The sequence below is a fragment of the Myripristis murdjan genome, chromosome 16 (genome assembly GCF_902150065.1).
Source record: "Myripristis murdjan chromosome 16, fMyrMur1.1, whole genome shotgun sequence".
NCBI classification, from domain to species: domain Eukaryota; kingdom Metazoa; phylum Chordata; class Actinopteri; order Holocentriformes; family Holocentridae; genus Myripristis; species Myripristis murdjan.
In genome coordinates this window covers 7,099,961-7,112,031 of record NC_043995.1, presented here as the reverse complement: position 1 = coordinate 7,112,031, position 12,071 = coordinate 7,099,961, and the positions used below count along the sequence as shown (strand labels likewise).

Genomic DNA, 12,071 nt, shown 5'->3' with positions numbered 1-12,071 from the left:
ACTGCAAAGACTGAAACAAACTGAATGACTGATCAGATTGCAAATGTGGTGAGAGATACATGTGGAGAGAAGACAATCTGAAACCTGTGACTTTGTGCATTCATTCATTCATCGTCTCTTCACTCTTGACCCTGTCGAGTCGTGGGCTACAGCCTGTTCCAACGTAAATCCAGAGCTCAGGAAACTGCAGGTGACAACTCAGAAATATTTCCTGGAATTACAGTGTGATGCTAACAAGAGAGGTTGTCTGATTGTGCCACAAAAATAAACAGCAATAAAAAAATGATTTTGTATTATAAAAGCAAAACTAACATACAAAGTGGTATTAAGCAACAAATCAAAAACTATCTTTAAAGCAACTGACAATCACAACCACAACAGTACATAAATATAACAACAGTAAACAAATATAACAAAGAATTCATACAACATTTGTATATTAAATATAAAGTTAATATGGGTTATGTTATTGTGATTTATCAAACAAAACCAGATGGAAGTAAATCTAAGTTTTTTTTCTGTTTTTTTTTTCTTTTTTTCTAAAGAATAAAGGATTGTTGTCTTTAGACAATTTAGAGAAAAACTCGGAGCTTTCAGTCCCAAGGCAGCTAAGGCACCTGAACACTGGGGGCTGGGCTCTGCTCACAGCTTCTAACAAGCAGAGCACAAGGCACAGGAACGCTGACGCTTGTGGAACGCTGAAGCTTCTAGGAAGCTGGACGTTTCTATGATGCTGAAGGTTCTAGACTTTTGGATGTTTCTGTAATGAAGGTTCTAGAATGTTGGAAGTTTTGGGGACGCTGAAGATTCTAGAAAGCTGTAAGTTTCTAAGATGCTCAAGGTTCTGGAATGTTTGACATTTCTGGGATGCTCAAAGTTTTAGAATGCTGAGCGTCTTTGGAATGCTGAAGGTCCAACACAATTGAAAGCTTATAGAATGTTGCGTCTTTCAGAAGGTGTGGATCTCTTGAAGGATCTCAGCAGCCAGAGGTGCCACGTCAACATTAGACCTGAAACAGAGAAAAATAAATTACAGTGAAACTGCCACACATGCACTTACATGCCTAATATCTTCAGCCCTGCTGTATATTTCTAGAAAACTACAAACCTCATTTTTGCTTTTGAAAACTTTTTCCATGAATGCAAATGTTATCATTTGCTAATTTTTGCTTCCACACTAGTATCCTTCATTTTGGCTTCCACACTAGTATCCTATATGTGGAACTCACTGCTGTAGTTGGAGCCAGTTCCGTGCTGTCCAGGCCAAATCTGCCTCAACTACATTAGGGAATGTTCAGCAATGACAGCTTGGGTTTCAGGCCTGGAACGTCAGCTACAGCGGACATGTGACATTTCATCCTCCCATTTTTTTTTTTTTTTTAGATAATGAGAGACAAGAGAGAAATCACAGCAAGAAATAGGCAAATTCTTTTTTCTGTACATTTGCTTGTAATTGTGTATGCAAACCACATCAAGGTTTCTTCATATTTTCAGCTTCTATGTGCAAAATATTGGCACTTGTGATTTCAATTTCCCAGAATACTATTTCAATACTGACATTAGCATTATTGTATAAATATGACAAAGCATGTGGTCAGTAATTCAGTTGGGGTCTTGATTACATTTGAGGGCAGAACAGGCAGGAAGGAGCCTAGACATTATCTCCCTGGGCTTACTGAAATGGATGTGATCATAACCTGGCAATCTGAGCACCAAAGCAGTCTGGCTCAAAACTGGACTGTAATTAAGTCAGAGTGCTATCAGAGCTCCCGTCAATTTGTAAGCCTTGGCACTTGTGATACTCTGGGCACAATCTGCACATTTGTAGATGTGCAGCAGTCTTCTTTTCATTTGACCATATTTTATTTGTTGGAAAATATTACCATGCTGTGTGACCTTTGTGTAGGTCACACAGCATGGTAAGGAGGACATTTTGTAAAAGTTGTGAAAGTTCACCGTAACAGCACTGTTTATGCAAATCTTTGGGTTTTGATTGTGAGCATTGTTAAACCTTCTTCTGGTGGAATATTTTTGACTATGGCGTCTAATGTCAGCAAAACTAAAGGACTGATAGTTGATTTTAGAAAAAAGGAGGCAAAGACACACAACCCTGTCTACATCAATGGAGCTGAGGTGGAGCAAGTGAGCAGTTTCAAGTTCCTGGGAATCAACATAACAGAGAACCTGACATGGACTTCACATATCTCTGCCCTGGTTAAAAAAGCTCAGAAACGGCTGCATTTCTTAAGGAAACTTTCTTCTTGTCAACTTCTACAAAGGAGCGATTGAAAGCATCCTGACTGGAAACATCACAAACTGGCATGGGATGTGCACGGCCCAGGACAGGAAGACTCTGCAACAAGTGATTAAAACTGCCCAAAACATCATTGGCACCCATCTACCAAGCATCAGTGATATCGGGGAGGTGAGGTGCCTGCGCCGAGCCAAAAAGATCCTAAAAGACAACACCCACCCCAGCCACAGCCTGTTCACCCTGCTGCTGTCAGGCAAAAGATACAGAAGTATCCACTGCCATACCACCAGACTACAGAGCAGCTTCCTCCCTCAGGCTGTGGGACTACTAAATGCACCATCTGCACTCCTCCATGTTTAATAATTTTATTTTCTATACAATCAATTAATCAATCAAGAGGGAACCACATTTTAATTTCATTATACAACCTGTTGTATAATGACCAATAAAATTCCTTGTATCCTTGTTTCCTTGTAATGCAATGCATTGAATTTCCTTGAAAGTCGACGCATAAACCAAAGTCATATGTACTTCTGTCAATATGTCACTCTTTTATAGAAGTACCATGGCTTAGTGAAAGCGCCTGCCTTGAAAATCCAGCATGATGGAGGCTGCCGAGCAGGCGCTAGGCTCTGAGGGCAGGTGGGGGAGGGGTGAGGAGAGCAGACTGTTGCCGGTAGGAAGTTGGGGGAAGCCTATCATTCAAAATGACAGTAGAAAGAATTGAGGTCACTGCCAAGTATGAGAGAGCAGTGTGCTTGGCAGGGTCTTTTCCTGTACCTTCTGGTGTTGAGTGTGTTAAACAATCAATCGCCCTGCGGAGCCTCAGTCGCTGCTGCTGAGCTGAGTCTCCAGGCTCGTCCTGCGCTGGGACTCAGAGACCCTCGCAGCCTTGCTAGGTTGGCTTCTGGCCAGGCTATACTCATCTCTGATCCCTCTCTGTTCTCTAGTGTTTTACAGTTTCATTTCCTTCTCGCTAAATATTCCATGGTTTTTGTTATTTTATTTTGTTCCTTGATATGGTTCCTCTGGCATATATCCCATATTTACTATATCATCTGACAGTCTTAGTATAAGTATACATAAGTCTAAGTATATACAGTATGCCGTGGTATTCAACGACAATCTGATTGGATGAATGGTGTCCATTAAAACAGTACATCTAGTCACCTCAAAAACAGTCCCTGTATCAGTGCTCAGTAATACATCCAGTTCATACAAAACTTATTAAAACTAACCATAATAACAAAAACAACAAACAAATAAATAGCTGTACTATCTGTGGTAGGCTTACGATGCTAGCCTACATTAGGCTGTTAGCTGCACTACCCCATCTTTTTTTTTTAATTCTGATTGCTTCAAGACCATCATATTTTCCAGCAGTTAACACTGGCAAAACGATGGCACCTGTAATGAGCACCTGTAATAACTATGCCTTGACTCATGCTGACAGAAACTGACTGGTATCATCTCCACTGCTAGGTTCTTCCACATATCAGACTGACCCTTATAAAAATAGCGCAGGCAGAAATCTATTTATTTTCAGAGCATATCATGCCATAAATTAATTAACTCCCACATATTTAACTGTTGGCAAATGGTCATGGTGGAAGCATGACAGTCCCCGAGGTGTCTCAACATAGGAAGGGATGAAGGGGAATCAAGTGTCATGGCATGCTTTTCCTCCACCTCATCCATTAATTATCTATAATGGGAAAAGTTCAGAGAGCGTTACTACTTATATAAACACTGTGATTATTAAGAAGAAATAAATGTAGCATAAAAAAGTAAATCTTACTACACACACATACATGTAGAAAAGATGTAGTGGCTTGGTGGGAGCATCTCATCCGCCCTGAGTCTACACCTCTCCTCTCCTACCCTCCACTCCTCTACCTCCCCTCTCTCACCCCCCACACTTCCCTTCTGCTCTCCCTCCCAGGTGTCTGTGAGGGCAGCCTGACAGCCAGGCCAACATAAACCAGCCCACCCCTCCTTACTTAATTAAACCCTACCTAATTAACCTAATTAATATGGTTCCCACAGGCCCTGAAAATCCTTGGAAAGTTTGTGGATTTGGAAAACATAAATTGGGCCCATAAAAGTTTTAGGACAAACTCTTGAGTTTGGTTACTCATTAAATCCTTGAACTTTTCACAGTTACAAATTGACACTCAGCTGCTGTATAGAGGACAGTATATAATGAAATAACTGGTCCTAGATTACAGTGAATGGTTCTTGCAGCATAACATTAGCCTCACACTCAGCTTAAATGAACACTTGGTTTCAGTTCATTATTCCATCCAGCGTAAGTGACAATGGATTGTGTTCACTGGGTTGACTTTGTGTGTGCCACCAGGATATCTTCACATCCATTTGAGTTGGAGCCATGAAACAAAACTGTGCTCAGTGGAGCGGTGTGGACATTAATAAGGTTGACCTAAAAGGGACAGGATGTCAGTGGACAGGCAGCTTCCTCAGACTGCAAAATGAATCAATATAGATTTTAGTCTGATCCAATGTTTTCTTAAATCTCTATCCCTTCACAGCACCCAAATCTTTGTCCTCACATCTTCATTAGTGGCTTTTTGTGTTCCTCATGAGTGGAAAGCCATCAAACTCGAGCTAGTTTTGAATGGTGCTCTGGATTGTCATTGGCTGAAGGTTTAAACACGCCCCCTGAAAACTTGTTCTGCCCCTGCTGAAATTGGCCATTACCCACCCTTCTCCCCTGTGCTATAATTAAGTGAAAAGGAGTGAGGCCAAATGTGTGGCTGTGTGAAATCAGCCTGAAAATGGCATCCACGGTGGAGTTTTCAGAGGATAGATAGATAGAGGCTATGAATGGAATGCATGTCAACAGAAGTGAGCTATTCCCTGAACATGCTTTGCCCACCAGAGTGCTCTATCTCTGTTAAGCAGGGTCAGGTATTTACTAGTCCACTTGTTATTGTACAATAGGTTCAGGGTTCAATTGATTTTAGGGTTGGAAGGTTGGTGGTTAGGGAAAATCCTTCATAAATTGAAGCTGAATCAAAAGGTTTCAGAGCGCTGTGTGTTTGTTGAGGAGAGGAGAGCATGTGGTGTGAAAATATATATTTATACTACCACTGTTCTTCCTTTAGCCTTGGTAAAAGCAAGGCAGTGTTCCTGATGACTTCATGTTTAATTGAATGCAGCACTAAACTAAGGATCAAGTTTTGGGCCTCGAGGCTTTTCTCCAGAGCGGAGGGCTGCGAGTGAAACTCCTCCTCTTGCTCTGCATTCGGTCAGGGCTTGAGGTTTTGAAAAGGCATTCCGCAGGTTGCCATGGAAAAGGCTGAATGACATCATTTGGGTTGGGATCTTAGCCCAGACCTCCCCTCTTCCTTCCCATCCCTCTCCCCCCCTCTCTCTCTCCCTTTCTCTCTCTGTCTCTCTGCCCCGACTCTTCTCATCCTCTCAATTAAAACCTCCCCTCACCCAGTCTCCTCTCCCCTCCTCATAACTCCTCTCATCTCCTGCCCTTTCTCCCAAAACCTCTGCTCCCCTCCTCCAACTGCTAAACCAGTGGGAGTGTGCCAGTCTCAGCCACTTCAAAGGCTAGAACTGATCTCTGCTTTCATCTGCCAGAGAGGAGAGAGAGAGAGAGAGAGGAGGGAGAGCGAGAGGGAGAGAATAAGGAGGGAGGGAAGGTTGAAAGAAAGATATGGGGTGAGGAGAAGGCAGAGGAGGGAAAGAGATGGGAGGAGAGGAGAGGAAAAAGTGGGAGAAGAGGGGCAGAAAATGGAGGGGGAGAGAGGAGGAGAAATGGGTATAGAGAGGTTGACAAGAAGGGAGAGAAAGTGAGAGAGGGAGGGAAGAGGAGGAGAGGTCTCTATAGCAGGACAACAATACACCTTTATTATTGATCTGACAGTGTGTGTGTGTGTGTGTGTGTGTGTGTGAGAGAGAGAGAGTGTGAGTGAGCGAGAGAGAGCGTGTGTGTGTGTGTGTGTTTGTATATAGAAAGGGGCATGAGAGCATATTTGTGTGTATTCTTTGTGTGTGTGTGTGTGTGTGTGTGTGTGTGTGTGTGTGTGTGTGTGTGTGTGTGTGCGTGAGTGTGTGTGTCTGTGCCAGGTCGCTGGTCTCCCACATCAAAAGATCAAAGGAAGCATGGTCGCTACGATGACAAAACCCTGGGCTCAAAGAGGGAACACACACTCCGCCCACACACTCATAACCCAGCCAGCCAGAAAGAGGCAGATTCAGGTGAACACATACACACACAGGCACGCACACACGGACACACGCACACGCACAAATGCACGCACACACACACTCAGCCTTCCAGAATTGTTGGTAACCTTGGTAAACACTGGCCAAAGGAGGAGAACAGAAACGCTCATAACCTTTATCCTAACCTTTTAAATTAGAGAATGATATAATGCTACTGAATTCAAAAGAAAAAAAAGAATTTAAAAAGTGAAAAAGTGTGATGTCATCTCATTAAAAAAATAAAGTTATCATAATTATTGTCACTTTGGTACATTTTGGTAAAGCTTTGAAATAACCGGTTATAGGCTCATCATCAATACATGGAGTTTGGCTATTTCTAACTATTTCTATGAGATACACAAGCACACACACACACGGCAAAAATGCTTTTAAGGCAGTTTTCTAGCCAATTCATTAAGTGCTCCAAAAAAATCACACACTAAGCAGTTAACAGGTTATGTTGCTGCTAGTGCATTTTTAACTTTTCTCATTTAGCCTGTGTTAAAGTGCTGCACTGTGAAATGAACGCTACCTGAAGTAAAGAACAGAACAGCAGGGGAAAAGAGGGTTAAAGGGGTGTTTCCTACTTGTTTTGCTGCAGCTGGTGAATTTATGGGCTGTTTTGGTTTAATCCTGTATGTGTTGTTTAGCGACAGATCTTATTTGGATATCAATATGATAATACATTGACAACTATGTTGTAATTACAGCTGTACTAGTTATTTTCTTTTTTTTTTTGTGGTCAGCCAGTGCAGTAGGGCCAGATTATAATTATGATTATTCACTGTATTTTTAATTTGCTTGCAGTGGCGGCAATTTAGCTGTTTTCAGATTATTTATTTTTCAGTTTATTACATTTGTTTATAGTTTATGCTTGAAATTCTCATCGTGTACTCATCCACCATCCATAAAGTCTCCATCCAACCTGTGCAGCTTCCAGACTCACAAAACATGCAGGCAAGCTGTTGCTTTGTCAGTTGCTTGAAGGAGGTGCGAGTCACATATCCTTCGATTGATATGGCATGTCAAACCCATAAAAACTTTGTCTTATTTTTAACAGTCTGAAACTTTCAGCTCTTTGTGAACCATTTAACTGACACATGCTCTTGTCTGCACTGCACAGACATCCTTTCACTTAATGAAAGAAAAGGCCTTTTTGATTTGTCTTGACCTGCACACAGACATGTTTAGACATGCATGAAAATAATAAGACAACACCAAGGACTGGGGGATGATTTTCCTGCTAAAATCCTTTCAGGGATAGTATCAGATTTACTGTACACATATACCATATCAAAGATGACTATACACAGACCCACATACACACATGCTATACATTAACTTGCTTAAAGACACATTCATTCCCTTGATATTTCACAGGTTTTTTGATTTAAAAAAAAAAAAAAAAAAAAAAAGCTACCTCAAAATGAGTTGATTATGATTGTAAGTCACAGTACATTTTACGTGAAGGCATGCACACACACTTAACAGAGACACAGCACAAACACACACCTGTTTGACTTAGTCATGTCCTGCAGAAGAGTCACCAGCTCCGCCCCTTCTGGACATTCCAACCAATCAGATCTGTCTGTTGTCTGCACCTGGGGAAGGGATGGAGGGAAAGGGAGGTTTGGAAATACAGACAGGAAAATTGGTGCGTGCATCACTGGTGTTCAGTTTGTTCTTCTTAGTTCCCCTTTCCAGCTTGATGCCCTGATTAATCAATAAAAGAGGTGTGGCAGCTACCTACACTCCCCATTTCAAAAATATAAAGTATCTGTTGATAAATTGGCATATTGGAAATACATATTCTTTCATATTCCACAATTACCAGCAGCACTGAAAATCATCCTGTGAATAAACTGCAGGATGAGAACCACTGTACTGTGTAAGCAGAAAATAATGATACTGTCTTATTATCAGATTTTACAAAGACAAACAGCTGAGTGGCATGTCACATATTTATCGATGCCATTTCAAAGTAAGTTGATCAAAGAGCTTTCTTGACAAAAAGTCAGCCGATTTTACACATGCACACGTCTCTTTTCAGTCCTTCGCTGTGGCTTGTATCCTTGGTACTCTCAGTCCCAATGAAATAAATTCCCCTCTAGATAATACTCTATAGTCCCTCAGCCCTATGTTCAGCAAAAGTTAGGGTTTAGAGTTAGCACATGGTCGTTACAAGATTTTAACTTGTTATAACCACTTACTTACTTGTATAAACATGTGAATAAAAACATCACTTTTTTTTTTTACAGTTTATATATTTATAGCTAGATAAATATATCTCACTCAACATAAGTAATTAAACTGACAAATACTAACTTCTGGTTCAGACCATTTAAAATGAGCTGAGGGAACATTAGTATGCTCCTGTTTTTATCCTTGTTCTCTGTATTACTGGTTGCTTATACTGTTGTTGATCCACTAATTTGATCTGATTCTTCTGCTGCACTTAATACAACACTCTGTCAGGTGAAGCCTTGCAAAATAACATTCACTTCATTGAATCCCCCTCCTCCATCTTCTCTTTCTTCTCTCATCTCCTCTTTGTCATCCCTGTCTCTCTCTCTCTGCTTGTCCTCACATGCCTCTCTACATCCCACCCAGCAACACCTGGTCCACAAACTGCAGTGTGTGGATGAGTGTGTGCTTAGGGCGGTTCTCACTTTGAAAGGGGCCATTATGGTAGATAGAATTAGAGCGATGTTAAGGTTGGACTCTGGGTTATTATTAGGTCAATGTTAGAGTTAGGAAATGAATGTAGCTCAATAAAAAAATAAATTGTGTGTGCGTGTGTATCATTAAGGGTTGGTCAGTGCAAGTGTCTGAACTATGTTTGTGAATATGTATGTGTGCATTTTCTTGTGTGTGTTTGTGTGTGTTTGTGTGTGTGTGTGTGTGTGTGTGTGTGTGTGTGTGTGTGTGTGTCTGCGTGTTTGGTGCACGCATTCTCTCTGATCTCGAGTGACATCATCACCTCTGTCTCCGCGGCGACACGGCATGGTTGTTGCCAGGCAACGGGGTTAGGAGGAGACGAGACTCTCCCCTCACTCTTACTTTCCTCACAAACACGCACACACACACAAACACACACACCTCTGCTCTACCCCTCCTCCTGTTGTCCTCGTCTCTCCTCAGCTCTACCTCACCAACACCCTGACTCAATAATGCTAGACTCCAAGTCAGATGAGAGGTGCAGGGAGACACAGACAGGCGTGCAGGCAGACAGACAGGTGGTAAGGAAGACAAACAGACAGACAGGCAGTGAGAAAGACAGATGCTGTCATAAGGTGAGGTGGTTTGGGAGAAACAACAGTTCCAGATACTGTGGATAGGATTGGCTGATATAGTCTGGATGATATTCTATCAATATTGTCAGATGGTGCTAGATATTGCCTGCAGTTTTGGATATGGTGATATTGTGATATACATATACATCTTTTGCTGGTTTTAAAGGCTGCTTTACAGTAAAGGGGTACAATTGTCTGAATGTGCACATGTGGTAGTGGCTGATAAAAAGAAGAATGTATGGCTGTATGTGTACACAGCAAGGGCTTAAAGCCTAACAGGCTTTTTGTGCAGATTTCATTGGCCACAAATACCCAGTGTACATTTTTTTCTTCTGTAAATATGTGAGGGGGGTGGGGGGATTGATTCGCAAGGCATCTGGATAGTCCTTCTGGAAGTGAACTGGCTTCGCTTTACTGCACTCTACTGACTCTGATAAATATCCAGTTATTTATTCATCAATCATGCTCTCCCTTAATGTAAAGTCGTATTTATACTATACCCACCAAATTACTCATGGGATGACCAAGAAAGTTTACTAGTTTACAAATGTGACTTGGGAAGTCACATTTGTCCAGTCAGTCACCATTACAACAAGCAGCTTAACGCAGACGGCCCACTGTGCTTGCCTATTTACTGAAGAGAAGGTCGTGGGATCACCAACATATCTAGGCAGTGTGCGAAATAAGGGGGAACAAAGGGGAGCTCAGCTCCCCTAGTAGTGACATGAGCTCCCCTGGCTGGAAACATTGTGAAATTTTGGGGGAGCCCGGAGCCGTGCCTGCTCGGTGCTGGCCAGCACCGCACGGAGTGTGTGGCCACCCGGTCAGGTCTGACGGATCTGGTTGATTATTATTATCAGTTGATTATTGATTGTGCAGTGCCGCGATTCGCAGTTAATCGCGCTGCGCGCATTACACAATTTTGCGGAAGCAGGAGGACGGCATGATTTACGTTGTATCCACGTTCGCGCGCTGCGTGCATGACGGTGCATGTGCTCGTGCATGAGCGCCCGTAAGAGTTCTGTACAGTACTAATTCTGGACTGGGCTCTTTTCTTTATAATTGCAATAATAATAATAATGATAGTAATAATAATAATAGTTATTATTATAATTATTGATCATAGTAATAGTAGTAGAATTTGTAGTATTGTTGTTGTTATGTGCAAAGTTACATGAGGCTGTAATAAACCACACAAAAAGTCTCAGAAAAAGAGCAAAAATATACAAAAATGCATGAAATTTAAATGTATTCCAAAGCAATTTATTTGAACTGTAGGTTAAGTACATACAAACAAACAGGTGTAGGAGTGCAAATTGCTCTGGCAGCCCCTTTAGCGTTTTGAAAAACAAATCAAGCGTACAGCACAGCATTATTGACAACTAGTAGTAATGAGCACAACAACAGAATTTTTTAATTTGATGACAATACTGGCTCATGCACCTATACCCTATACCATAATCAGCACAATGCATCTATTGCATCTATCTCGTATTGGTACCTGGATCTGTAATGTCAGTTCTATATCCCATCTGAAATAACCTCTGGATTGGCATCCGATACCGATACTTGTATGCATCCCAACCAAAATGGACAGATTTCATACAGTAGGTGACATGAATGTTGTCAAAAAGATCCACCCAATTTGGAGATGCGGCCCTCGGGACCAAACTGGTGACCGACTGACCAACCAACATGGTGAGGTACAGGACCCCACTTTCCAGTGGGGCAAAAACATAATGGCCTTTCTTCCACACAGCCTAATGGACAGTGGTAGATGTAAAAGGTGGGCATCAACTGTGCACTGCCAAACAAAACACATCAGGTGTTCTGCTGCGGAAAGCAGTCATGTGGAGTAACAAATTAAAGTGCTTAAAAAGAAATTAGTAAACACTTTTCCCCACACAAACAACTTCTTATGAATCTTGTTTGAATGAAGCATGCTTCCTCTTTAAGTCTTTCTATCTTGTGATGGAGATAAAATGACTCAAGTCTAAAATTTCACTAAGTCAAACTTGACTGACTCGCTCTGTCTCTTTCTTTCTCCTCCCTTGTAGTTTGAAGCTATTAGCAGGATCTTTGATTGAGATTAACAAAGCTCTGAAATCAATGAAAGATAATTAAAAAGCCTTTGTTGAAGGGCAGGCACTTGAGTGTGTGTGTGTGTGTGTGTGTGTGTGTGTGTGTGTGTGTGTGCGCGCGTGTGTGTGTGTGCGTGCGTGTGTGTGTGCTGTGTATAATGAATGTCTGTTGCAATCTCTCACAGGTGCACATCGTCCTTTGTC

General features: G+C 41.7%; 1 protein-coding gene across 2 annotated transcripts in view; it reads right to left on the bottom strand.

The window, feature by feature from the left end:
- Positions 1-461: 461 nt before the first annotated feature.
- ulk4 (unc-51 like kinase 4) overlaps positions 462-12,071 on the bottom strand; it is a 132,168-nt gene continuing 120,558 nt past the window's right edge. For both annotated transcript variants that reach the window (XM_030073149.1, XM_030073150.1), the window contains exons 36-37: positions 8,006-8,094; positions 462-1,010 (exon numbers count right to left, since the gene is read on the bottom strand). In XM_030073149.1, coding sequence (XP_029929009.1) covers positions 950-1,010; positions 8,006-8,094 — 150 coding nt within the window. In that variant the 3' untranslated portion in view covers positions 462-949. The remainder of the gene's footprint in view (positions 1,011-8,005; positions 8,095-12,071) is intronic.